This window comes from Hylobates moloch, unplaced genomic scaffold, assembly GCF_009828535.3.
Source record: "Hylobates moloch isolate HMO894 unplaced genomic scaffold, HMol_V3 SCAFFOLD_16, whole genome shotgun sequence".
Taxonomy (NCBI): Eukaryota; Metazoa; Chordata; class Mammalia; order Primates; family Hylobatidae; genus Hylobates; species Hylobates moloch.
The window spans coordinates 3,352,347-3,379,650 of NW_026652291.1; the positions used below are offsets into that span (position 1 = coordinate 3,352,347).

At 52.2% G+C, this 27,304-nt stretch overlaps 2 protein-coding genes across 22 annotated transcripts in view; one reads left to right on the forward strand and one right to left on the reverse strand.

Moving 5' to 3' along the window:
• MOK (MOK protein kinase) overlaps nucleotides 1-16,706 on the forward strand; it is a 77,369-nt gene extending 60,663 nt beyond the window's left edge. For 5 of the 8 annotated variants that reach the window (XM_032180533.2, XM_032180535.2, XM_058429445.1 and 2 more), the window contains 5 exons: nucleotides 5,973-6,074; nucleotides 7,056-7,229; nucleotides 7,939-8,053; nucleotides 10,155-10,355; nucleotides 10,446-10,735. In XM_032180533.2, the coding sequence (XP_032036424.1) occupies nucleotides 5,973-6,074; nucleotides 7,056-7,229; nucleotides 7,939-8,053; nucleotides 10,155-10,355; nucleotides 10,446-10,526 (673 nt within the window). In that variant the 3' untranslated portion in view covers nucleotides 10,527-10,735. Of the gene's footprint in view, nucleotides 1-4,147; nucleotides 4,359-5,171; nucleotides 5,298-5,972; nucleotides 6,075-7,055; nucleotides 7,230-7,938; nucleotides 8,054-10,154; nucleotides 10,356-10,445; nucleotides 10,736-13,324; nucleotides 13,469-14,316; nucleotides 14,637-16,606 lie in introns of those variants that run through there. The other 3 variants (XR_009210228.1, XM_058429448.1, XM_032180534.2) reach the window with 3 other exon arrangements.
• Nucleotides 16,036-27,304, reverse strand: part of WDR20 (WD repeat domain 20) — an 85,376-nt gene continuing 74,107 nt past the window's right edge. For 9 of the 14 annotated variants that reach the window (XM_058429441.1, XM_058429442.1, XM_032180523.2 and 6 more), the window contains one exon: nucleotides 16,791-16,873. In XM_058429441.1, the coding sequence (XP_058285424.1) occupies nucleotides 16,820-16,873 (54 nt within the window). In that variant the 3' untranslated portion in view covers nucleotides 16,791-16,819. Of the gene's footprint in view, nucleotides 16,874-18,048; nucleotides 18,133-24,391; nucleotides 27,200-27,304 lie in introns of those variants that run through there. The other 5 variants (XM_032180527.2, XM_032180521.2, XM_032180530.2 and 2 more) reach the window with 3 other exon arrangements.

Consider the following 27,304-nt stretch of genomic DNA (forward strand, 5'->3'; position numbering starts at 1 on the left):
GACTACAGGTGCCTGCCACCATGCCCAGCTAATTTTTGTATTTTTAGTAGAGAAGGGGTTTCACCATGTTGGCCAGGATGGTCTCAATCTCTTGACCTTGTGATTCACCCAGCTCGGCCTCCCATTGTACTGGGATTATAGGCGTGCGCCACCGTGCCTGGCCGGGTTAAGGGTTTTTAGAAAAACATGTTCTCCTGGTAGGAAGGTCTGGTGAGGCCTTTATGTGGTGTTGGGAGGGCCTGGTCTGCCTGTTTGCAGAGGAGATGGTGGATGAGGGAGAGTGCTGGGAGGTATTCTCCTAATTGAGAATCAGAAGGAGGCCTGTTTTGTAAGAGGAAAGGGCATCCATACATTAATTCAAATGGGCTGAGGAAGGAGGGTGCCTTTGGGCTGTCTCTGATGCTGGCTAGAGCTATGGGTAGGAGGGAAGTCCAGGGCCTCTGGACTTCTAGAGTGAGTTTGATCAACTGAGTTTTAAAGATTCCATTTGCCGTTTCGACTTTTCCTGATGATTGGGGTCGATATGGGATATGGAGGTTCCACTGGATGCTGAGGGACCGGGAGAGCTGTTGGGTGATTTGGGAAATGAAGCCAGGGCCATTGTCTGATTGATTGGAGCGAGGCAGACCAAAGCTAGGGATGATTTCTCTTATAGGGATCTGGGAGACTACTGCAGCTTTTTCTGAAGAGGTAGGAAATGCCTCTACCCACCCAGAGAAGATGTCTCTAAGAGTGAGAAGGAGTCTTGTGTTTTTGACGGGAGGCATGTGGGTGAAGTCTATTTGCCAGTCTTCCCCTGGGAGTGTTCCTCTTAGCTGCTGTGTAGGAATAGATGGGGAATGGAGGGCTCCTTGAGAGGTGACAGAGCATATATGACAGTTTGAAGTTACACATTTTAGTGAGGTAAATAGGTGAGGGGAGAAGAAATATGGGCGGAGGAGGAGATATAGGGGACATGCACCAATATGGAAGGATTGGTGGAGAGATGTCAGGATTTTGTCAGTTTGGCCCTGGGGAAGGTCTAGCTTCTGGTCCTTACCTATCCAGTCCCCCTGGAGGAAGCCTCCTTGTTGTAGTAATGAGGCTTTTTCAGTGGGGGAGTATTGAGGTTGGACTGCAGGGGTAATGAGGAGGAGCGAGGCAGGAGCGGAAGAAAGGGAGGCATCTTTTGCTGCCCCATCGGTCTTTCTGTTGCTTCTTGAGATTTTATCTGTTCCTGTTTGATGTCCCCGACAGTGTATAACTCCTGCCTCAGTTGGGAGATGTGCGGCCTGAAGGAGTTGGTAAATAAGGGGGCGGTTAGTGATAGGGGTCACTTTGGCAGTAAGGAATCCCCTCTCTTGCCAGATGGTGGCGTGGGAATGAAGAATGTGATATGCATCTTTGGAGTCTGTGTAAATGTTGACTCGTTTGCCTTTGGAAAGGGTTAGGGCTCTGGTGAGAGCTATGAGTTCTGCTTTTTGAGAGGAGGTTCCTGGAGGTAGGGGCTTGGCTTCAATTACTCGGTCAAGGGAAACAACTGCATACCCAGCAATTTTGGGGGAGCCAGTGGGCCCGGAAGAGGAGCCATCTATAAATAGCTGGTCATCAGGGCTGGTGAGAGGCTCAGAGGAAATGTTAGGAAAGTGTGGCTGCAGGTGATCTAGGATGTCAGCGCAAGAATGAGTAGGAGGGGAAGAACATACAGGGAGTAAGGATGCTGGGTTGAAGGGAGCATTTTTGGCAAGACTGAATTCGGGATTTTTTATAAAGAGGGCATGGAGTAATTGAATCCGGGAAGGAGGGAGCCTAATGCTTAGGAGGAGAGGAGATCTTGTAGCTTATGAGGACTGTAGATGGTAGTATTTTGACTGAATGTTAGTTTCCTGCTTAGAGCTAAAGTGGCTGCTGCTGCTAGCATTCTAAGACAGGTTGGCCATCCTCTGACTGTGTTATCTAACTGTTTAGAGAGGTAGGCTACGGGGGCAAAGGAAGGAGGGTCTCCTTTCTGTTGCCCTAAGACACCGAGGGCTATTCCTCGTCTTTTGGCAGTATAGAGCGTGAGAGGTTGGGAGATACCAGGTAAGGACAGAGCTGGTGCAGTGACGAGCCATTTGAAGTTTGCGGAAGTTGGGGAGTATGTTATGCGAGGGATTTAGAGGCTCATTGAGAGGGCCTTTCACTGCTTCGTAGAGTGGGTGAGCTAGGAGGGCAAAGTTGGGAATCCATATTCTAAAAAAGCCTACTAGTTCTAGGAAGGAAAGGACTTCACTTTTGGAGGAGGGTGGGGGCAGATTATCTATCAGTGCTGCTAGGGCAGGGGTCATAGCCCGGGTCCCAGGGGAAAGTTGAACTCCTAGGTAAGTTACTATGGAGGTGGAAAGTTGAGCTCTGGAGGGGGAGACTCTATACCCTTTGGTGGAGAGAAAGTTTAAGAGAGTGACTGTGTGGGTTTGAGAGTCTTCTAGAGAGGGGCTGCAAAGGAGAAGATTGTCCACGTATTGAAGGAGACGCCTAGGGGAAAGGTTTAAGGAGGTGAGATCTCGATCTAAAGCTTGTCCAAAGAAATGAGGGCTGTATCTGAAGCCTTGAGGGAGGACAGTCCAGGTGAGTTGTTGTGACTGGAGAGTGTCAAGGTTGGTCCAGGTGAAAGCAAAGAGGTTTTGGGAATCAGGGTGCAGGGTAATAGTAAAAAAGGCGTCTTTTAGGTCAATAGCAGTGTAGCGGGTGGTGTTGGAGGGAATGAGACAGAGAAATGTATAGGAGTTAGGGACTATGGGATGAATAGGAAGGACGGCCTGATTGATGGCTTGGAGGCCTTGGGGGAGTCAGTATGAGCCGTCTGATTTTTTAACCGGGAGGATGGGGGTGTTATATGAAGAACGTGTTGGCCTAAGAAGACGGCGTGAACAGAGCTTTTTTATGATGTGCTGTAAGCCTTTTTGGTGGGTTAGGGAGATGGGGTTTTTGGGGATGTTGGGAAATTTAGAGAGGCCTTTTAACTGGATTTTGATGGGGTCATGGTGAGCAGCTAGGGAAGGGGTGGTGGTGTCCCACCCTATTGGGTTTACAAGAGAGGTGGGAAGTGGCTACTGGGGAGAGGGGTCAGGGGCTGGACTTGCAGAGAGGAGTAGGAGGGACTCCGGTTGAGGGAGGGAGAAAAAGGTGATAGAAGCTTGGCCAAAATTTGAATTTGAATTTGAATTCAAATTTGAATTTGGCTTTGAATTTGGCCTAGGATGGGGATAGAGCAACGAGGCATGATAAGGAAAGAGTGTGAGAAAACAGTATCAAACAGAGAGCAAGTAAGGGGTCTGGTGGCGCGTGGACACAAGATGAGTGCATCAGCCCCCACGACTTGAGACCTGAGAGGAATGAGTGGGTCCTGAAAATTCAGGCAAAGCCGAGTAGGTGGCCCCACTATCGATTAAAAAACAGATCGGCTTACCTGCTACTCGCAGAGTTACCCTGGGCTCCAATGCAGTGATGGCAGATGGGGCCGGGGGCCCTGGGCCCGGTCAGTCTTCAGTGGCTAGGCCAAGGAGCTGCGGGAATGCAAGCGATTCTTCACTTTTTGTCTTGTTAAAGGGGTGGTGGCTCTGAGGAGCAGGCTTGTCTGTCCGTTTGCTGAGAGGACAGTCGGACTTCCAGTGGCCTGTCTGCTGGCAGACTGGACAAGGACTCTGGCACTCGAGGGTTAGGACACGCCCACGCCCGGTGGCCTTCTTTGCCACACTTAAAACAAGGCCCAGAGGGTTGCTGCTATCGGGTCTTTTGTGCCTTTGGGTAATATGGCTGGGTTGATAGATAGCTGCTGCTAGAAGCTGGTATTTAGCATGATCTCTTTGGGCTTTATCTAATTTATTTTGCTCCTCCCTGTTATTAAAGACTTTGAAAGCCAAGTTAAGGAGGTCTCGTTGTGGGGTCTGAGGGGCATCTTCAGCCTTTTTAAGTTTGCGCCAGATGTCGGGGGCAGATTGCGAAATAAAATGGGTGTTAAGAACAACAGTTCCTTCCCGGGAGGCGGGATCGACGCGGGTATATTTTTGGAGAGTCTCTGTAAGGCGAGAAAGGAATTGGGCAGGGTTTTCGTTGGCCTTTTGGGAGATTGCTTTGAGTTTTTCGAAATTTACAGCCTTATGGGCAGTTTTGTTAAGGCCTGCAATGAGGCAGGTAATCATATGATTCAGGAGGCCTGGCCGGGCTCTGTGGGTTGATACGCCCAGGTACGCTCTTCTTGGGGAACTGCAGCTGCCCCTACTGGCCTAGTAGGATCTTGCTGATGGAGGTCATCGGCATGAGCCTGGGCTGCAAGCCACACTCTTTCCTTTTCTTCCGGAAGGAGGGTAGAAGACAAAATACTATAGAGATCATGCCAAGTAAGTTCATAAGACTGGGTGAGATATTTAAATTCTTTGATATAAGTGTCGGGATCGGAGAAGGACCTGAGACGTTTCTCAATTTGGGAGAGATCGGAGAGGGAAAAGGGGACGTGGACACGGACCATCCCTTCGGCCCATGCCACTTCCCGGAGAAGAAGCAAGGGAGCAGGCTGCTGGGCGTGTTGGGCTCCAGAACAAGTAAGGGGTGGAGATGGGGAGGACTCAGAGTCGGAGGCGGGGCGGTTGGAGAGAAGGGGAGAGAGAGGTAGAGCAGGAGCAGAGGCATACGGTGGGGGGTCATGCTGTTCGGGGGTGGATTAGGATGTTGTCGAGGAGGGGAGAGATCGGCGGGATCAAAGCAGGAGAAGTCGTCTGCTGGGGCTATTGGGATGAGGGGAGCAGGAGGTGAGTCGGGTTTGGAGCAGGCGAGGAGAATTTGAAAAGTACAGCAGGACTGGCAGAGGGAGGGACAACTACGGAGAGTAAAGAAGCCTGAACATAAGCAACCTCAGACCACTTCCCACCGCGGCGGCAAAAGTTGTCTAAGTCTCTGAGCACGTTGGAATCGAAAGTGCCATTTTCAGGCCATTGGGAGCCATGGTCTAATTTGTATTGAGGCCACGTGGTGTTACAGTAAAAGATAAGCCTTTTAGGGCAGATTTCTGAATGGAGGCCAAGAGTATACAGATTGTGTAGGAGGCACCCAAGGGGTTTAGTTTTAGGAGGAATAGACTGAGAGGCTCCCATAGTGAATGGAAGGGAGGAGGGTAGAGGAAGAAGAGACTGCCGGTGGCGTCCCCTTTCCTGCAGAAATTGTCAGGAATAGAAGAGGTAACCGCCGTGTCAGGCGTCCCCGAAACGGAGGAACCAGAGGTCCGGAGGCTGGAGGAAGCCCTTGGCCCAGCGCCGGGTCTTTCGGAAACAGAGAGATGGACGGTCAGGAGTTCCAGGGAATGGCAACAGTCTCTTTTTACTCACCCTGGCGGAGGCTTTGATGGTGGATGAAGTCACCAGCAATGGGAGAGTCTAGGAGATTCTCTGGGTCTTCGGCAGGTTCAGGGAAGGGGAGATTGGCCAGGAGAGGGGTGATAGGGGAGGGAGGGAGGGAGAGAGAGAGAGAGAGAAAAAAAGAGAGAGAGATTGGTTGATAGTGAGTGAGTCCTGGCCAGAGTCTATCCCCCTTCCCGGGTTTCGGCACCAGAATGTTAGGTCAGCCAAGAGAGGAAAAATTGACCCAAAGTCGGACAAGCAAGTTTTTATTAACCTGCCACCGGCCCCTTAACAGGCAGAGGAAGCAGCCCCAAGCTTACAGATTGAGGGGTTTATATTGGGGAGGGGAGTTTGAGGGAGTTCTTCGGTATGGTCACATCCCGGAGTTGTTTGCTGGTTAATTTTGCCACATATCACCTTGTGATGTTTATGGTAGCAGCTAGATGAACAGTAGGAACTTACAGAAGGGTGTAGGTAAAGTTTGTTTATGCTTCCCATGATCTCCCTTTGTGCGGTCCAGATGGTTTGTAATTGGGGTTTGTTTATCGCAGCAAGGTCTGATAAGTGAAGTCTGCTGGCTCCGCCCTAACACTGACCGCAGTGCCCCTTGTGCCCTTCCAGTCTGCAGCCCCTCTTCCCTGGAGTAAATGAACTGGACCAAATCTCAAAAATCCACGATGTCATCGGCACACCTGCTCAGAAGACCCTCACCAAGTTCAAACAGTAAGTATTGTGCTCTGAGAGTGGACGTGGACTCACTCCCCTGCTAGGACCTGCGGCAGGGCAAGCCCCTCCCTGTGCCTACCTCACACCCCTCTCAGGAGGTCCTTCGGCCGACAACAGGGTCTCAAGTTCACTTGAGGACCAGTGAGTGGCTGCTCAGACAGAGCCCATCACTTTAAGGGGTCTCAAAGGTGAGCTCTTCCTTGAGCATCACAGAAAGATTTGTCACAGGCTTTCTGAGGGCCGGGGAGTCAGGCTCTGTTCCAGGAGTAATTTAAACAGGACTTAGAAGCCTTTGGGTGGAAACGTTCCCCAAGCACAGCGCATAGGTGGTGAGGGCTTCCTGCAGCCCTCCACAGCCCTGCTGGCGGGACCGACGCCTGGAAGAGGTGTTGCTGGACTCTTAGGGTCATTCTGATGAAGCTGAGGCTGGGGAGTTGGGACTTCCCAGGGAGGGCCTGTGGGCTGAGGGGGCGAGTAGCACCCAGCAGCCCCCACATCCCAGGGAGGGAGAAGGTGGCAACAATTTTGGACTCTTCTTTTTTTGTTAAACTTTATTTCATTCTTCTCATGCGGGAAGGTGATATTAATCTTTTATAGGAAAGGTAGTTTTCTTACATTTATAGCATAACAGATCCTCCCCTTTATAAAAGACTATTTTTTAATAGATTTTTTAAAGAGCAGTTTTAGGTTTCCATAGAGCCCCGTCCCCATGTGCACACAGCCTCCCCTGTCGTCAGCACCCGCCTCGAGTGGTGTGTTTGTTATGGTTGATGAACCATGGATATCTCATTACTACACAGAGCCCATCATTCACATCAGGGGTCTCTCTTGGTGGTGCACGTTCTGTGGGCTGGGACAGGTGTAGACTCTGCAGTCATAAACCGTTCCCTACCACACAGGGCCCTTAGTTGTGAGAGCAGACCGCCGGCACACTCAGTGACAGCATGACCATTTGTTATCATTGGGCTTTTAATACAGGTCGAGAGCTATGAATTTTGATTTTCCTTTTAAAAAGGGATCAGGAATACCTCTACTGACAACCAATTTGTCCCCACAATGCCTCTCCCTCCTGCACGCAATGGTGGCCTATGATCCCGATGAGAGAATCGCCGCCCACCAGGCCTTGCAGCACCCCTACTTCCAAGAACAGAGGTAGGCACTCTCGTGGGTCCGGTGGGGTAGATGCAGGACCTGGCAAATGAGACCCATGGGCACATGGTGGGGCAAGGGACTGCCCTCTGGAGGGTCCTTGGGAATCGCGCTGTCTATCCTGAAGAGTGGTCAGGGCCTCTTGGGGCCCACGTCGTGCTGCGTTCTGGTGTATCCTCCCCAAAATGAGGATGTTAGCAGCTCCATGGCAGGAGAAAGAGGGGCTGGCTGTCCACTTTGTGGTTGATGCCAAGGCTACAGGTAGTAAGCCTTCTAGAAGAGCCTGGTGTGCGGCCCTTGTAAATGGTGTGAACAGGATGCATTCTGAGATGTTAGAGCACTTTGGATGTCACCTGGCACTGGAAGTACCTGCTGAATGTGAATCTAAGACATGTCTGCCCTGAGGTCATCTAATTCCGTACCTCTGGACACTCCTGTGTGCGTAACTGTGGAGGTGACAGTTTGATCCCAAACTGCGAGTCCCTGGGTAGGCAGTGCTTCTGGTTCGCGGAGCCAGCTCTGTTCCTGGCCCAGAGACTGTCAGGCTGAGACAGAAAAGAAAAAAAAAAAAGGCTCCTGATTACAGCTCAGGCGGAAAAGAAGAGCTAGTGACAACTCACACAGTAAACAAATTGGAGACAAAGAAGCCAATAGGCCGTGTGCTCTGCGGGCTCTCAGTGGAGCTGCTCCATTCTCTTCTCCTTCCCCGTAGGAAAACAGAGAAGCGGGCTCTGGGCAGCCACAGAAAAGCTGGCTTTCCGGCACACCCTGTGGCACCGGAGCCACTCAGTCACAGCTGCCAGGTTTCCAAGGAGGGCGGAAAGCAGGTACTGAGCGAAATCGGAGCTGGAGACTGCCTAGCTCAGCCGGCACTGGAGCCCTCAGGTGGCCTGTGTCTCTCTGAGGAGGACGCCACCTGTGGAGGCTGTGGCATACCACATTGTCAGTCAAGGCGTGAACAGTGTGCGAGTTGATGGTTCCATGTGTTGGGACATCAGGGACCCCAGTTCTAGTTGCTCAAGCCCTTTCTGCCCCAGTAGCTAAGAACTGATGACGAATATCCCATGTGAGCAGGCCCAGAGAGGGGACGCTGCATGAACTTTCGTGTCTGTCCTGATGACCACATGCAGGTGCCAGGTTCTATGCCAAAGCACTGTGCAGACATCACCCCTCAGAACGGCCCTGGAGGGAGGCGCCAAGAAGATGCAATGCTGGCCCAAGTCACCTACCCAGCCAGTGACAGGCCCCAAGTCCTAGGCCCGAGTCACCCACCCAGCCAGTGACAGGTCTCAAGTCGCTGTCTCTGCCTGGCCCCAGATGAGCACTTTGTCCCATCAGCGGAGGTTGTGCACATTTTGGGTTGAGAAATGCCAGCTTCGCTCCTCAGTGCCTTCACCTTCCCACCTACCGTGTGGCATCCTAGCCCGGTGCAGCCCTGTGTCACCTGTGACAGGGTTGCACCAGTCTCCCAGTTCTGGGCTGGCACCCCAACAGCGTGACAGTGTGCCCTTCCATCATTCATCTGTTCGGTCATCCGTACGTCACTTGCTCCTCCCAGCCTTTACCGAGTGCTCCCTGCCCGCTTGGGAGCAGGGAACCCAGAGCTGCAGTCAGGCTGCTCTCCAGAAAGCCAGGCTCCTGTGTCCCGTTGGCCCCCGATTTGACAGCTCCAGTTGAATGTCCAAAAGACAAACTTGCTGAAACCCCTTCTCCTGATCTTTCCCCAAACGTGCTTTTTCCCTGTGGCTTCCCATGGCCTTCCCTCCGGGGGAGGCAACTCCATCAGCTGCCCAGGCCCCCCGTGGACCCTTCCTTCATCCTACAGGGGCTTCGCCTTCTTGCCTCCTACAGCCTCCTCACCTTGCCTAAGTCACCACAGATGGCCTCCTCACTACTGTCCCTGCTCTGCCTCCGCTCCCTCCTGGACAGAGAGTCTGCTTCAAACCCTTGATGTCACTCCTGGATGGCATTCACCCAAGTCCCCACCCTCAGTCACATCCGAGGTCGGCATGTTTTCTCTAAGGGCCCAATAGGAAATATTTTAGGCCCCGTGGCCATGGGGTGTTCGTTGCACTCCCCGCTTTGCTGCAGTGTGAAGGCAGCCAGAAGCAACACGTGAACCACATGGGGGCTGCGTTCCAGTAGAACTGGGGACACTAAAATTTGAATTTCACATAATTTTCACATGCCATGAAACATTTTTTTTCGATCATTAAAAAATATAAAAACCGGGTGGGTGCGGTGGCTCACACCTGTAAACCCAGTGTTTAGGGAGGCCAAGGTAGGATCACTTGAGGCCAGGAGTTTGAGACCAGCCTGGGCAACGTAGGCAAGACCACTGCCCCACCACCCCATCTGTTTTAAAAATTAGGTGGGTGTGGTGCGTGCCTTTGGTCCCAGCTACTTGGGAGGCTGAGGCAGGGGGATCGCCTGAGCCTAGAAAGCTAAGGCTACAGTGAGCCAAGATTGCACCACTGCACTCCAGTCTGCGCTACAGAGCAACAAACACCCTGTCTCAAAAAACGAAACAAAACAAAACAAAAAACCCAAAAAACCCCAAATGTAAAACCATCTTTAGCTCACAAGCCACCCAAAACCAGGCGGCAGGCAGATCAGGGTGTGAGACCTTGGAGCTAGAGCAAGAGGCAGGCGTGGGCACCACTGTCCACGAGCCCTTCGCCACCCGCACTCCTCAGCTCGAAGTCGGCATTCTTCAGGTTCCCCCTGAACGTTTGGCCTTCCCCGTGGGACTCTAGTGGGCAGCCACTCCCTTGGGGTGTCTGGGACCTGGTGGATGTGTCCCAGTCACATCTCATGGTCAAGAAATTGTATTAGGCAAAAGCAGTACAAAAGAGCCTCTTTCGTTTTTCCTAATTTTCATAAAGCAGAAAGCGTTTTATGTCCAACTGGCCTCTGTTCTGTTTCAAGAAACAGTCCCTAAAGCAAGAGGAGGACCATCCCAAGGGACAAGGACCAGCTTATGTCATGGAACTGCCCAAACTAAAGCTTTCGGGAGTGGTCAAACTGTCGTCGTACTCCAGCCCCACGCTGCAGTCCGTGCTTGGATCTGGAACAAATGGAAGAGTGCCGGTGCCGAGACCCTTGAAGTGCATCCCTGCGAGCAAGAAGGTAGCGCAGAACCAGCTTCTCTGTCGGCGCTGCTCTCCGACCCAGCCCAGGCTGCCACTGAATTTTGTGTCTGCAATTTTTCTTTGACAGACAGATCCGCGGAAGGACCTTAAGCCTGCTCCTCAGCAGTGTCGCTTGCCCACCATAGTGCGGAAAGGCGGAAGATACTGAGCAGCACGGTCGTCTCGACTTCCGGAGGTAACACCAAGCCCGACCGGGCCAGGCCTGGGCGATCTGCTGCTGAGACGCCACGGAGGGCTGGGGATGCGCCTGCGTCCGTTTCGCGCTGGCCGGGGCTCTGGGTGCTGCCCTGCGCCCTGCTGCACCCGCGGCCTGTGCAGCTGCCTAGGATGTTCTGGGCTAATATATTTGTAAAACCACCGCATTCTAGGGTTTTCTTTCATTTTCGTTAAGAATTTGGGGCAGGGAATATTTTGTAACTTTGTATATGAATCAAAACAAATGAGCAGGCATTTCTGTGATGTGTTGGGCGTGGTTGGAAGGTGGATTCTGCATGTCCCCTCCCAGCGCTGCTGGTCAGTCATGGAGCGCCATCACGTCTTACTAGTGACGCTACTGACACCCCTTTTATTAAAGAATAAGCTGTCGTTACAGTATTGCATTTTAATATTCTCTGAGTCCAACATGTGTCCTCACCAGCCATTCCTTTATTTTGGCTTTTGTGGGCACATGAGGGGAATTGATTTTGTTGGGAAGACTTTGATGTGGCTTAAATTTTTTTTTTTTTTTTTTGAGACGGAGCTTCGCTCGTTGCCCAGGTTGGAGTGCAATGGCGCAATCTTGGCTCACTGCAACCTCCACCTCCTGGGTTCAAGGGATTCTCCCGCCTAAGCCTCTCAAGTAGCTGGGATTACAGGCATGCACCACCACACCTGGCTGATTTTTTTGTATTTTTAGTAGAGATGGGGTTTCTCCATGTTGGTCAGGCTGGTCTCAAACTCCCGACTTCAGGTCATCCTCCTGCCTCAGTCTCCCAAAGTGCTGGGATTACAGGCATGAGCCACTGTGCCTGGCCTGGTTTGGCTTAATTTTCATTTGAAGAACCATTCAGGAAGGAACACACACAGGCGCGTTCTCGGAGCCCTATGTGCTCCTCAGTGACCAGCCTGGTGAGGTGGTGCGGGGCACAGGGCAGGCCTGAAGGGTCTCTTCTGAGCACAGGCTTCAAGGTGACCACGTTGTCATTTTAGCTCCTGGTGCCCAGCTGTCTCTGGGGAGTATGGAGCCCTGCCCCTGGCCTGCCAGTGGGTGCTTTGAGCTGTTTGCTGAGTGCCAACAATAAGTTGGGCACCTTGTGTCCTAGAAAGAGAAACCTGTTTCCCCATGGGGATGGGATGGGAACATTGCAAAGAAACCGTGGCACTGGCCGGGCTGCTGGGCCCAAGAAAAGTCCTAGTAAGTCCTCTTGTTTATCTGGGAAAGTAACTTAGTAATTCGGTCTTCCTTCTTTTTTGTCATCTTCCCAAACTTGTATTTCTGGAAAAAGCTAAATTTCCCAGGCTAGTGTTTAAGCCTCCTTGTTCCCCTGTTGAGGCAAATCTGTGACACCCTTCCTTCACGTGCTCTCCAGTGGCCCTGGCCCCAGCCCCAGGCCACCTGACACGACAGCGGGGCCGCAGGAGATGGACCCCCGGCCGTGCGGAGGGAGGGCAGGCCAGAGGAGGAGGAAGGGCTGGGAGTGTGGGGCAGTGAGTCCGTGGGCACGGGTGCCCGCTCTGCACCACATGGGGGCAAAGGAACCGAAGAAGAAGGGCAGATTCCAGCCCGGAAGTGAGGCTTGCCGTAATGTTCAGAGAAGGGTGCAGTGCAGGCCTCTCCCCGGGCTCCTTTTAAACCCATTTGAGACCCTGGTGCAGCCTTGAGGGCTGCGCTTGCTGTAGGGGAGGTGTCTGAGCAGGGGGTGGTGCCGTTCTGCCTCCACAGAGGGCCTGGGAGTCCCAGGGGAGTCGGAAGCCAGGGCCGTGGGCAGAGCCCAGCAGCAGGGAGGGCTGGGGAACAGAAGGCTGGGGAGATGGGGGCTGTAGGAGGGGCGGCGCGCAGGTCACAAGAGAGGGACCTGTGGGGAGGGGAGTGGTGGCTGGGAGGGCCATGCCCTGTCCCCCGGCCTGGCTTCAAGGTCAGGCATGTTAACAGATTGAGTGTGTACTTGGGAAACGTGTTACTCCCTTTACGTCTATAAAATATGAAGGGAAAGTCTTTACAGTTCTTCTGCAGGCCTTTTTGAGAAAGCAAATGTGGTCTGCAGATGCTGGTGCCCAGGACCCCAGCTGCCCTGTCCTATCACCCTCCTCGTGGTGGGGGCAGCGGGGCTGGGGGCCCTCTGGAGGCAAGAAACAGTCCCTAAAGCAAGAGGAGGACCATCCCAAGGCCCGCCACTTGAGGTCCTCCTGGTTTTGTTAGACTCGGGCATAAACGCTCTGAAGCAGTGTCAAGCCCGGCACTCCAGGGCCCAGGGCAGCTGGGCCTCCAGGCTGGAGGTGAGCAGGGGACCAGAGCCCAGCTCCACAGGCCCCCTCCTTGGAGGAGCGGCAGGGTCTGTGGTGCACAGCAGGGTTCCCACATTGGCTTTCCAAGTCCAAGGGTGGAGATTCCGAGGGTGATGATTTCCTGCAGATTTGGAGAAAAGGGAAATCGTGCCGGCCACCCTTGGACTTCCCGCCCCTGCACTTGGCCCTCGCACCTGCCTGCTCTTGGCAGGAGGCGCCAGGGTCCCTAGGCCGCTTCAGCTGCGTGTGTTTCCCTGTGTCCGTCTGGGCCCTGTGATGGGGGCCAGGGCTGAGGGCAGAGGGGCCAGGCTGGCTCAGCCCATAGGAAGCCACCTTGCCCTGCTGCCGGGGCTCTGGCGGGGCCTCTGCCACCCCAAACTGGAAAGCTTGTGAACCCTGGCTGGCTGGATTATTTCCATTCTTCCGTGCAACGCAATTGAAGCGCTTGAATTATCCCCACAGAACCCAGAACGGAAGCAAGGATGAGGCCCTCAGCCATCCTCCTCCCCATTCAAACACGTTCATCCCTCAACCCTCTGCTGAGCACCTGCGTGCTGCCCGGCCACAATGTCACCCTTCTTGTGTGAGCCTACCCTCATCCACCCACCTCACCCTCCTGACCTTAAAGAAGACACCGCGCAGAAGCACAGGGGAGCCCAGCCACACCCCACACTGGCGGGGGCGGGCCTTGTGGGGAGAAGCAGTAAGCAGCCATCTCCGTCAGCCATCTCCCTCTGGCACTCAGATGTGCACGCCTTTGTGTGACAGGCGGCAGCAGTGCGACCATGACCTCCCGTCACCTGCTCTGCTGTCCCCACACCTGCGGTGCAGGCAGCCTGCCATGAGGCAGCTAGAGTCCAGCTAGACCCACCCCTGGCACGGCCGACCTCTTCCTGGCTTCTTCTGGGCCTAATCCCCGTGCATTCTCCAACGCCAGAAGTGTAAGTGCAAGGCAACAAGTGAGAAGAGCAAACCCAGACTGTACCAGGGAAGCTAGTCTTTCCAGGGTACCTGAGTGAGGGCATGACCAGCCTTGACACTGCCTTGCTGCCATCTGCCCAGGGCCTGCTGAATGCTTGAGTCCATGGTGACAGTGGTGGGGACAGTTACGAGGCAGTTAGATTTTGGAAGTCATGTTGGCCCACTTGGCTATGGAGCAGTCTTGGGAACAGCGCCATAAAAATCAAGATTTATTCCTGGCATAGATGCATCTAGAGTAAACTGGGGCGTATCTGACAGCGTTAGTGCAGTGATGGCCAAATGCAAACTGCATTCCAGAACCAGCGAAGGGTGACAGACTGGGCTGAGGCACAGCTAGGACTAACCGTCTCAAGTGATGCCATCTCAGGGCCAGCAAGTTTTGGACACAGCTGGGTCATCTGACCAAACTGCTCAAATCTTTACATAATTATTGTCCTGGTATTAAATTTCCACCTGCCACTTCCCACAAACAGGAGACAGAATAAGGAGATGACCAGGAAGATGGCCGGATTAAGAATTCTAGACTTGGCTGGGTGTGGTGGCTCACACCTGTAATCCTAGCATCTTGGGAGGCTGAGGCAGGAGGATCGCTTGAGCCCAGGAGTTTGAGACCAGCCTAGGCAACACAAGGAGACCCCATCTCTACAAAATGTCAAAAAATTACCCAGGTGTGGTGGCACACACGTGTGATTCCAGCTACTCGGGAGGCTGAGATGGGAGGATCACTTGAACCCAGGAGGTTGGGGCTACAGTGAGCTATGATCGCACCACTTCATTCCAGTCTGGATGACAGGTAAGACTCTGTCTTAAACAGAAAATAATTCTAGATTTATTTTCAAAAGTAGTTCCTTCTGACTTCCAAATACACCCGCGGTTCACTGTAGCTGTTTTGGGCCCTCCTGGGTTTGGCTTCCTGTATAACTGACAGCACCTAGCAATCAACACTTTTAAGATGACAGAAATACCAAAGTACCTGAAACGTGCTAATATCTTATTTTAATACAGAGGTCACTCTGCATGTGTCTAATTTATCCATTCTGATTCTTTCATTTAGAACAGCAAGTCTTAGTGTCTTGTATTATTCCTTTCTAGAAGGCTCCATAGTTCATGGGCCTGTGATCCAGAGGCCCTGCTGGGGCCTCCGAGTGGGGCAGGCTGAGAACTCAAGCTGTAACTAATCTCTCCTCTGAAGAAAACTAAACCGAGGGCTGAGCTGATGGGAAGTTTTCCGTGGCTGCTTTCATACAAATGGGGAAAACGTAGCATAGCTCCCCTCAAAAGCCTGAAAGTAAAGACATGCCCCCAATTTAATGTGATGAGTTAGAGAAACAGCTTTCAGACATTTCATGGTTTAAAGTCTCACAAAATAAACCTTTCAAAGGATCCAGCTGTATAGGATTTTTAAAAATACACATTCTTCTGCTGGGTAGCTGCACATTCTGTTGGGATTCCAGTAACTCGCTGAGCAGGTGTGGGATGCCCTAAACTCATAGATGCTCATGAGCTGGTTTCAACCAAGTAAGACAAATCTCAGGTAAGGCCGGGCACGGTGGCTCACACCTGTAATCCCAGCACTTTGGGAGGCTGAGGCGGGTGGATCACGAGGTCAGGAGATGGAGACCATCCTGGCTAACACGGTGAAACCCCGTCTCTACTAACAATACAAAAATTAGCCGGGCGTGGTGGCGGGCGCCTGTAGTCCCAGCTACTCAGGAGGCTGAGGCAGGAGAATGGCGTGAACCCGGGAGGCAGAGCTTGCAGTGAGCCGAGATCGTGCCACTGCACTCCAGCCTGAGCGACAGAGCGAGACTCCATCTCAAAAAAAAAAAAAATCTCAGGTAAACAGTTTGATTAGCTAGTTCATGTCCCACGTTCATACTCACTGTAGAAACTGTTATGTGTGGTCACAGGCTTTCAGTGACCAAAGAAGGGCTGGGAGCTGTAAGGAAACATGATCCTGGAACCCTGTGCACACGTGCAGCTGCCCACAGTGGCCACAGACAGCTGAGGCTGCGAGGACCACAGAGCCCAAGCCCTCCTGAGCCATATTCTTGAACAGCCCATCTCAAGGGTGACTGATGAGGGGGCTTCGAGTAACATGGGGTGAAAAAGACAAAACAATTCCATACCAACCAATTCAACCCAAATGTACAGGACAAACTAAGCCAATTTAACAGAAGATAAACAAGTGGTATATTCAAGATAGTTTTAATATTAATTTTTTTGTGAATTAGAAATATCACTCTTAAATGATGAAAATTACTAGTGAAGTAACTATTTTCCCCAATTGCAGAATTGCATTATTTATACATATAATACAGAGTTGATTGCATTGGAAACAACAGTATTAAAATAAACGTCAACAGGTAAAAAGGGCGTCTTCACGCCGCACCTCAGAGGGCCATGAGTCCTTTACACCCATCTGCAAAGTAACTTTCCACCAGCGTTCAACTATTTTTAAGTGCAAACAATTTTTTAAAATTTGTGGTTGCAGCATCTGTCTTCCTGAATTACATTAAGTCAGAAAGTAACAATTTTCTCTATGAGTGTATTCAAGGTTGTCTTCCGACCACCTAAAGTATAGAAAAATCAGTGCAAAAACAGTGAAGCACTATAACAGCTGAATTTCAGGGGATTTCTTGTCCAAGAAACATTTTATTTTACACTATGTATATATGTATATATTATATATATATGAGATTTAATTACATTGAATTTTAGAGTAAAAAGCAAGAAAACTCCATTTCTTATTTTTTACTGCAGCCCCAAAGGCCGATTTAAAATGGAAGCAATTTCTTTGGGTGAGCAGCGGGAGCGCAGCGCCGCACAGTGAGCCAGTCACCGTCCACACGGCCCTCGCCGACGTCCACCGCCTGAGGTCCGCCGGCTGGCACGGCTCAGGCGCAGCTCGGGGCTCCGCCTCGTCACTCCCTCGAGTCCGAGTCCCGGGCGGCTGTGCGCGAAGCAGTGGGGTCGCTACACTACAGTTCCACCTGGAGAACTGGCCTGGCTTGGGGATGACAATGAGCCCTGCAAACAAAGCAGTCTACATTAATCCAGCAAAACACCGACAGGCGACAGCCACCATGCTCGCCCTCCGCCAGCAGCTCCACGTGGTCAAAACTGGTGCTGTGGTGTTGGAAGCCAGCGGAACCCTCCGCTTCATCTATTTAATTCCTATCCAGATCACTGCGTTCCATTCCTAGAGAATTGGAACCCTGCTGGGTGCAATACTGTGGCCTCAATACCGTCCAACAGAAGGGTGGGAAGGGCTGGCCTTGCCCTTGGGGGAGACAGTGGTTTCTCGGCACCTGAGAACAGGTTCTTTGGAGCTTCGCTGACCCCAAGGTGCAGGTGCCTCATGGGAGGTGTTCAGCGCCTTCAGCCAGGATCGAGCCCAGGGCACCGCAGTTCTGGACCGCACAGCCAGTCCCTCGGAGCCAGGGGTTGCCTCCAAGGATAGAGTTCAGTGGCAGCTTTGAAAGGGCATTCTCTGCTGGGGGTTCTTGCTTTGTTGGGTGCTGTGACCATGGCACCCTCTGGCTGTAGCTGTCCACATGTGTAGGCCCCACAGGTAGAGACAGCAGGGCCCAGGCCGAGGTCGGGGGAGCCCCAGAACAAAGTAGTCTTGCCATGAGGCTGCGGCTGGGTGTGGAGAAGGGATGGGGGGGCCAACCCACCAGGGCCAGCAGGAAGAATGGGGGGGCATCTGGCTCTTCGGGGTGGCTCCTGCTGAGAGGCTCACTGTGGGGGGGGGGGGGGAATCTCACCCAGACTCTGCAATACAGGTGTGACCTTGGGTAAACCTAAGAGGGCTTAACCTCCTACACAGCAAAGAGTACTTCCATTTCTTTGCATTTACTATTGGGCGGCAGTTACACCACATCAAGGTGTGGCATTCGTTTATGAAGAAGAACATTAAGATGGCCATAGTGCAGCCCCGAAGGTGCACATTTTCAGCTCTGGGAATACACTTACCCTAAGCTGTCATGGAAGAAGGCTTCGGCTGATGAGTGCTGTTTACAAATGACACGCCTTTAACTCAAGCTATCATTGCTACCTTCTCACACATTGGACTTGTGTGGACACAAATGAGGGTGACAATCGGAAACTGCCCTTCAGCCTCGCCCGCACCCTGCTGCGGGAAACAAGCTGGCCCGCTCAAATCATTTCATCCAGTTTCTTACCTTCCACCTGAAACCTGTTCACCTGGACAAGCTCAGGAAGCAAACGGAATGTGGCAGCTGCCCCTGCTCACAGCCTATAGGAGCGCTTTTCCTCTGGGACCCCTGAAAAGGGACAGAACCCTGTTTGTACCTGTGGAGGACCCCGCAAACGCCCCATATTCTGGCTCAAATGCATCAAGGCTGTGGAGGAAAGCTGGGCAGCAGGTGCCCGACCCCACTTCTGCCGTAGACAGGCTGGAGCAAGGAAGCCTCTCACACAGGACACTCTGCCTTCGTCACCACGCGCACCCTAAGAAAGTGCTTTCCACAAGCTATGTGGTGTCCAAGAAATGACAAATCTCCAGAACTAGGAGGCACCTCCCTTCCCCCTGGCAACAGAAAAGTCATCTACTCCTGGCAGAGGGAGAAAGTGGTGGTGACCCAGCCTGGGGACAGATGGAGAGGGGCCACCCTGATCTGGCAGCCACAGAGTCTTCCTCCCCTTTCACGGAGTGCCAGGTGGAGGCGAGTGCTGCTCCAGGTATGAGGCAGCCCCACCCACAGGAAGGTGGCGTCTCTACCAGTCCTGTGTTAAGTTTAGCTTCCTAGGAGCACGTTTAACAACTTACTTAAAAACAAGTGACAGTCAGCCCTGTGGGAGGCTGAGGTGGGGGGATCACTTGAGCCCAGGAATTTGAGACCAGCCTGGCCAACATGGTGAAACTCAGTCTCTACTAAAAATACAAAATTAGCCGGGTGTGGTGGTGCATGCCTGTCATCCTAGCTACTTAGGAGGCTGTGCGGCAGGAGGATGGCTTGAGCCCAGGAGATGCAGGGTGCAATGAGCCGCGATCCACTGCACTGCAGCCTGGGGGACAGAACAAGACCCTGTCTCAAAAAATGAAAAGATAATAAAAACAAGTGACATTAATTTTAATATTTTCTTTTTTTTTTTTTTTTTGAGATGGAGTCTCACTTTGTTGCCCAGGCTGGAGTGCAGTGGCACGATCTCGGCTCACTGCAAGCTCCGCCTCCTGGGTTCAAGCGATTCTCCTGCCTCAGCCTCCCAAGTACCTGGGACTACAGGCGTCCACCACCACGCCCAGCTAATTTTTTGTATTTTTAGTAGAGACGGGGTTCCACCGTGTTAGGATGGTCTTGAAGACCTCCTGACCTCGTGATCCACCTGCCTCGGCCTCCCAAAGTGCTGGGATTACAGGCGTGAGCCACCGCACCTGGCCAATTTTAATATTTTAACTGAAGATGTTTCGTATCATATTCAGCAATATAAAAATTACTAATGACTTTTTTGGTAAGAAGCCTTTGAGGTGTGCTGTGTGGTTGACACGTTATGGCACTTTTCAGGTTGGACTGGCCCCAGTTTACATACTTGGTGGCTGCAGGTGGCTCGTGACAGCCGAGGGACAGCACCCTTCCTTAGACTTCCTCTCACTGAGCGTGAGGCCCTGGAGGACTCCGCTGCTTTCCATCACTCCCAGGGGAGGGCGGGTGCTGAGACGCAGAGGTGGCGCAGCCACCAGGCTGCCAGAGCCTGATGTTGAGGGACACGCTGCTTCCGCCAGCTGGTCCCTAGAAAGCGACCCAACCCGAGGGCTGCAGGCTTCCTATTGTCCCATTAGCACAAAACAAATGCATACTCATTCTCCAGTTTCTGCTGGCTAACGCCTTGATGCCAGTTGTGGCAGCTGTGAGCCAACTAGAACCACCCTCATGCCCTCCACTGTCCCACTCTCCACTGGGCCCAGCTTCCAGAGAGATCTTGAATCGACCGCCCTCATACCTGTCCTCCTCTCGCCTTCTGTAGTCCATACTGGCATAACAGGGAACTGGGGGTTCCTGTTAGCAGGGCTTAGCTCTTTTGATGTCAACCCTGGTTAACAGTTCTTTTAGAATGGATCACCATGCAGAGAATGTGCCCATGATCAAAACTCAGGGTCCCTCTGCTGCAGCACTGAGGAAGCAGGTTGGCCACCGGTGAAAAACCCAAGAGGACCCCAGGGTGCTTGACCAGGGACTCCCTGGAGCCTGCCCATCAGAGCAAAGGGGAAAACGGTGGTCTCTAAGAGGAGTTAACAGGAAGGAGAAGCGAAGGCCCAGTGGTCCCGGCCTCCAGTTCTCCAGCAGTGAACCCAGCAAGCCCCAGGAGACAGTGCTGCAGGCACAAGCCCTGGAGTGCGCTGGGCCTGCTGTGGCCCTGTGTTGGCATCAGTGCCAGGCATGCCCAGAAGCAGGGGGTGCGACACAGTAAGCACTCCGGGTGGCAGGGAAGGGGCCTCGGCGCCCTGCATGCAGGTGAAGACTTGTGCGAGTCACTGAACCCTTCATCTTGGCACCTGTCACTTGCTGGAGATGGCACCACTCACTTTGCCATGGTGAACACTGGAGGCAACGGGAGGAAAAAACACCATTCAAAAGAAAACTAAATGAAAAAAGTCAGTCACCTTGTTTCTATCAGCCTGTGATTTAGTCTAAAGATTATCAGGTGGTAGAAGAGGAAGACGAGAAACAGACACCTAGGCCCCGATGGAAGGATCCCGGCTGCAGCTTCTCTCGAGAGCACAGTGGGAGGCGCGTGTTTAAGCATGGGGGATCCACTGCCCAAATGGTCATCCATGTCAAACAGGGACCCTGCTGCCCCAATCCGCCTGCTCTTCAGGGAGGGAGTGTGGTTTTACCCTGTCCTTCTGCTTCCTTTTCATGGGAGAAAAGGGGCGAGGCCCGGCCCGGCCAACGGAGGACCTGGCAAGGGGCCCGCCCACGCTTCACCTGTCAGCAGCGTGCGGGAGCTGCTGGGCTGTGCACCAGAAGCGGGACAGCTGGCAATTCCAGGCTTTACCAGTTGCCATCAGGCAAAGGAGTTCCCCAGGGAGAATCTGCACGGCATCCCATCAGCCCCCACGCTGTGAGAGGAACGGGGCAAGCCTTGGCTCTAATATTAGTCAGCTGCTCGGCTCTCCCCAGAGTCACTGTTTTATTCCTGCTAGAGATTTCAGTTCAAAATTAAGTGATAAAAAAATACTCCAGCTCTTGGTTTGGGTTTGATTCTAATTTATAATACTAAGTTAAGAGAATTATGCCTTGTTGCACCAGAATATATATGAAAAACATTTTGGTTCAAAACAATTTACAATAAAGCAGCAGGGCCACGTTCCTGCCCCTGCAGGTGCTGCTCAGACTGGAGAGTCTGACAGGACTGTGAGGGCCACAGGCCACGTCAGGAAAGGACATGTCCTGAAGCTCTGTCAGGCCTGGGATGGTCTCCTGGCTCTGGGTTCTGGGAGGGCTTCCCCTTCCAACCCCCACGACCCCCGGCCTGTGAATGTCAGAGAAGACAGAACCTCAAGGAAACAGCTGTGGGATGTGGATGAGTGTGTGGGATATGGATGAAGAGTGTGGGCTGGGCGCCAGCCAGCTCATCCCTCATCCACCTGGGACTGTTAAAACCCTCTCTGGTCATTCAACCCCCAAGGTCACACTTTCCAACCCAAACAACAGTAACACGCACACAGGCCCTGGGACCCGTTTCATTGCAGGCGGGCGGGCTGGCTGGCAGGCAGGCAGGCAGACGAGCGCTTCTCTCCTGAGATCGTGGACAAAGTGCCACAAGACAGAATTGGGTTCTACACAGTCACAACATCCGGGAGCTTGGTGCCAGCTGGCCGGGGTGCTGTGGAGGTCACCTCCACTGGCATCCCCCAGAGGGAGAAGGCCAGCCTTGGCCCTGCATGTAGACCCTGAGGCTCCAATGCTGGCCTCTGTGGCAGGTGCTCCTGGCAGAATCTCACCCTGGGAACACGAGTTAAATGTTATTTGCAAAGCGACACCCTTTTAGAGATGGTGCAGGAACGATGAGAACTATGACCAGGCTGGCCTGCTCTCAGAACCAAACTTCCAGCTCTGAACACACTCCTTAACTGCTCACCTGCAAGACTCCCACCATTCTCACTACACAGACCACGACAGAAAGGAACCAAAGCAAACCTGGAGAAAGCAGCCATGGCTTATTCACGGCATGCGAAGCCAGTCTCTACATCACACAAGCGGCACGTGAGCCACAGAGCCGGGGACCCTGGGCCCAGCCCAGGAACGTCAGGACCCATCTCTGCCCCAGACTTGCCGTGCAGTCTGGCCTGGGACCTCAGTTGTAGCTGGGCAGTGGACCGCGTACCTCTGCTAGCTTTAACCTGTCCACTGACAGGTGACAGTGAGGGGCCACACTTGCCCAGATGCCACTCAACCTGGCATCTAATGAGAAAAGCCACCCAGAGAAAAGGATTGTGCTCTTCAGACTTCTGGGGAAAGACCCTGCAAATGAAGGGCACAACCATTTAAGGGCTCCGCTGCGATCTGAAGGTGGGAAGAAAAGCATCAGAGAGAACGTGTGCACGTCAGTGGGCCTTCATCATGATCCCGTTCACCGATGGAGACCAGCACCAGCCCGGGCTGTCACTGGAGGCCCTCCCGCTCCTGGCACCCACTTGGCCCTGCAATCCTCTCTGCTGTGTGGGGCAGGAAGAAGGGACCCCACTTAGTCTCCATAAAGCCTTTCTAGCTTGCGAAACTTCAAGGAGGATTTTGCTCATGCTGCCCCCTAGCTGCCCCTCCAGGCTAAAAGGGGAGGCTGGTTTTGGAGGCCACTCACCCTGGAAGGGGTGGTGGGGAGCTGAGAGTCTCTAGATGGTCCATTCGTCTCTAGAGACCCCTGGGTTCAGAATCCATTAATTCTGACAGGCAGCCACACATGGAGAAATGGCTTTTTCTTTAAGACAGAGTCTCGCTCTGTCGCCCAGGCTGGAGTGCAGTGGCGCCATCTCAACTCACTGCAACCTCCACCTCCTGGGTTTAAGTGATTTTCACGGTGCCTCAGCCTCCCGAGTGGCTGGGACTACAGGCGCCCGCCACCACGCCCGGCTCATTTTTGTACTTTTAGTACAGATGGGGTTTTGCCATGATGGCTGGGCTGGTCTCAAACTCCTGGGCTCAGGTGATCCACCCGCCTCGACCTCCCAAAGTGCTGGGATTACAGGCGTGAGCCACCACGCCCAGCTGAGAACTGGCTATTTTTATGTTTTTGAAGGTACAAACTAGCTATTTTTAAAAGACCAAAATGTCATGGTTTTCTTAAAAAAAACAAAACTTGCTGTCAACTTAATAGTCTTTAGGGCTTAAAATCTACTCAGTGCTAGCCTGGGCAACATGGCAAGACCCTGTACCTACAGAAATAAAAATACACAAAAATTAGCTGAGGTTGGTGGTGTGTGCCTATGGGCCCCGTTACTCAAGAGGCTGAGATGGGAGGATCGCTGAGCCCAGGAGGTCAAGGCTTCAGTGAGCCATGTTCGGGCAACAGAGCGAGACCGTCTCAAAAAACACAAACAAAAACACCCTGTTCAGTGCTAAGAACAGAGCCCTGTGCAGTCTTGTGGCAGTCGTAGGCCCCAGGAGGCCGCTTTTGAGAACTGTAGGTCTGAATGTTCCCTCTGCTTTGGCAGCCCAGACTCAAGACAAAAGGCGCAGACAGTTCAGCACTGGTGGCTCTGCCGACCCAGCACTCCAGAGACAGCACCGTAGGAAGCTTCTGGGAGTTCCCCACCCGACGAACATGCTGGAGGCAGAGCACAGGGCTCAGCCAGCTGCCAACATGGAGAGGCAGCTGAGTGGAACCTGGATGTCTCATGACACAGCAGGGAAGTGACAATTAAATGGGAGCTCAAGGGCCTGATGAAGGGCTGTGTCTCAGGCCAGCTCGCCCTCACTCGTCACACCTCAGGCAGGGGGGCTAGGCCTGCGGGTGCCAGGGCACTGCTCAGATCAGCTACATCGTCTGCAAGCGTGAGGGATGGTATTTCATAGTAAGACAACGTAAATCATGAGTTCTTATCCCAAATGGAACGTCCCCCACTGCCCCGTGTAGGAAGCGCTCTGCACCAAAGACGGGCCTGGTGTCCACAGCAGGACAACCTCACGCCAGCACAAAGCCTTAAGCAAACACTATTCAAGATGCGGAGTAGGAAAACAATGAACTCTAGCCGGGAAAGGAGCTCCTACTGAAAGCAGCCTACCTGGGGGCAAGGGGAGGGAGAGCATAAGGAAAAATACCTAATACATGCACGGCTTAAAACACAGATGACGGGCTGACAGGCGCAACAAACCACGTGGCACATGCATACCTATGTAACAAACCTCCACGTTCAGCACATACATCCCAGAACTTACAGCAAAATAAAAAAAAGAAAGCAGCCTACCAGCCGCTACCTTCTCCACTCTCCCAGCTGCTGGCTGGGTGGCTGGACAGAACGTCGGATGTCCAGCGTCCGGGATAGTGAGTCCATGTAACCAAAGCCAGCTCGTGGCCCAGGACAACTTCAGAATGTCAGCATTCTCATTCAACAGAAGCCTCTACACAGCTCAGCCGAAACGCCAATCAACAGTCCTTCTCCCGGACTGGAGTTGGCACGGAGGAGGACCACATAAAACAGTATCTGAGACGCAGAACATTTCGTCAAGTACGCTGCCAACTATCAGAAACATAGCTTAAGTAAGAGGGAGCAATTCCGGTGGCTGGCTGTTCTATAAACATTAACAAGGTCCTTAATTTTACAACATTTAAAAACTTTTCTGGTTTTGGTTCACTGGGATTTTTAAAGCTTAGATGTGAAAATGACTACTGAAAATTATCTACATTTACAGTTCACTCACACGCATTTATTTAATGTCAGTATACAGAGGACAGCCCCACAGTACTTCAGAATATCAAGTATGTAGTAAGTCTTGTTAGCTGTCACAGTGACAAGGGAACAGCTAAAAAAAAAAAGCAGTGAAACAGAAACAGGATTTCCTTAAAATTATAAAACAATACTGATATTAAAGCTTCATTAATTATTGCAACAGTTAAGAATTTAATTTACCAATATTTCATGTTAGGAAGGCTCTTTATGAAATTTATTCAAGTTGTCAAGAAATTGGATGAAAATATAAAAAAGGAAATACATGTGAATTTTACTTTTGATTTTCACTCAAAATATCCATACAATTTTATACAGTGTCGCCTAATATAACAATCTTTAATAAACTGAAGTATACAGAAATGATAAAAATGCAGGAAATTTTTCTTTTACACTTTCAAATGAAGGGATAGCAATTTATGACACAAAATTCGTGTAACAGATGCGGAAACAAATAAAAACATCAACATCAGTGAGACAGTTTCCCTCTACTGGAGGGGCACGTTCTTATAGTTTGTAACTAGGATCTGAGTTTCAAAGGTAACAGTTGAATATGAGTGCTTTTAAATATAAAGCCACAGACTTCACTTCGGCCACACTAATGTCTCCTCCCTTTGGGACGTCACTTGGGGTCACTGTGATGTGCACCTTGTTAACTTAAAGCAACACATGACAGTCCCAATCAGCCCATAGCAAAGGGCGTGCTCCAGACAAGGGGGGGCCCTGCAGGCTGCTGCCAGGGTGGTAGACTATAAACCTTCACCTTTGTCACCCAGACCAGACCGGAGGCGGCGTCTCCAGGTCACCCGACCCCTACCCACACACGTGGAGGTTCTCATTGCTAAGGAATGAAACCTCAGCCAAGGGCACACCGACTGCCACCATGGTGCAGCCCCACAGTCAGAGGCCAATCCCTCCCCCATCCACTGGCGCTGGAGGCAGGGCAGGGCTGCTGGATCCCCTGCCGTGCCCTCACCCACAAAGCTGGACGCCAGATGCTGTGTTCCATGAATCTTTCCCCAGCAAATCCACTGGTGAACTGCTTCTAGTTCTTCCATGGGCAGTCAGACACGCATGATGTGGCGCTTGGGTTTCCGTGGATCCCTTCTCCAGCCGCCCCCAACCCCTAGGCTTTCTCCGCCTCACACTTTGAGCTCGCTCAACAAAAAAAGGAAACGTCTCCTTCGCAGGCGAGAGGTGATGAGGACCTTGTGCGGAGGCAACTTCAGCACTCATTTCATACTTTACAATTTACTTAATATTTAAAATGAACCCCAGGAAGTGGAGGAACTGGGGAGAAATGGCTGCCTGGCCATGTGCCAGCTGGGCCCTGGGGGTGAAGTCAGCCAGTGGAGAACCCTGGGCCCCGCCCAGACGGTGTCCTTGCCCAAAAAATCCCGTCCTGTCACTGCATTTCTTCCTCAGAATTCCTGAATGCCTGAGACAAGAATGATTGTGATGGCTCCTTTCTGATTTTCCACGCCTCCATTTTTAAGGCATTTACCCTCAGTCCCCAGCTAAGGGTTCACAGGAGAACACTTCCAGACTGCTAGAAGGTTCAATCAGCACAAAAGAGAAATGAGATTCTTTACCATGATTTAAGCAAATTTCGACCCCAAGGTTACTAGTTGTTTGTAAAGTGTCTGCTCCTGCGCATGCATTTGCTTTTAAAAGAAGGCAAGCTTTTCCAAAGACTCCCTTCTCCAGGCCTCTGGGGGAATTTTTAATTCCCCTTCTGAATAAGAAAAAAGCCTCAGAGAAAGGCTCCAGGGCCGCAGGTAGTGTTTAGAAGCCTGCCCCATCGCAGTAACAGCACAAATCTGGCTTCTTGAATCCTGGTGAGAAAGGCCAACCCAAGTAGGGCGAGTAGAAGCTCCCCTGGCCCTGGCCTGACCCCTTCAGAAGGCGTCTGACACTGCCCAGGGCCCAGCTCGCCCCCTTGCCGGGCGGGAGCAGGATTCTCCAGCCACGCAGCGTGCACCCCACTTTCGTCTGAGCTTTTCATCTCTGTGGTTTGGTACACGCTGGAAGAGATGCTGACTGAGTAGTTAACAGCCTCTTCTTGCCAAATGCTGTGTTTTATTCCAGAGATTAGGTTAGAAAAGATATTCTTGCTCATAATAACGTTTAGGCTGAAAAACTGGAAAATTTCAATGAGGAAGCTCAAAGTTTGGTGAGAAAACTACAAATATTTTCCCCAAATTTCTCTTAGGGTTAGCAGCACGCATTGTACCTTGCACACCTGATATCAGGAACCACCGCGGCCACCCCTCCCTGGGCCCTCCCCAGGTCTGTGGGAGCCATTACTCAAGCACAGCCGAGGAGGAGGGCGCTTCCCTGCCCCTCTCTCCAGTGCCCTCCTCTCAAGCTGTGGGGCACCTTTAGTACTGGTCTTGGAGAACACCTTGCACCCTGTCCTCCTGCCTGCAGAAGTGCTCTGCCGGCTGTCAAAGAAAGGGGCAGCAGTCAGAGGGGCAGAGTGGACACAGAGTGGTGTCGCCCTGCAGGGCCTGGGCTGAGCCAGGGGTCAGGACATGCAGTCAAAGGCA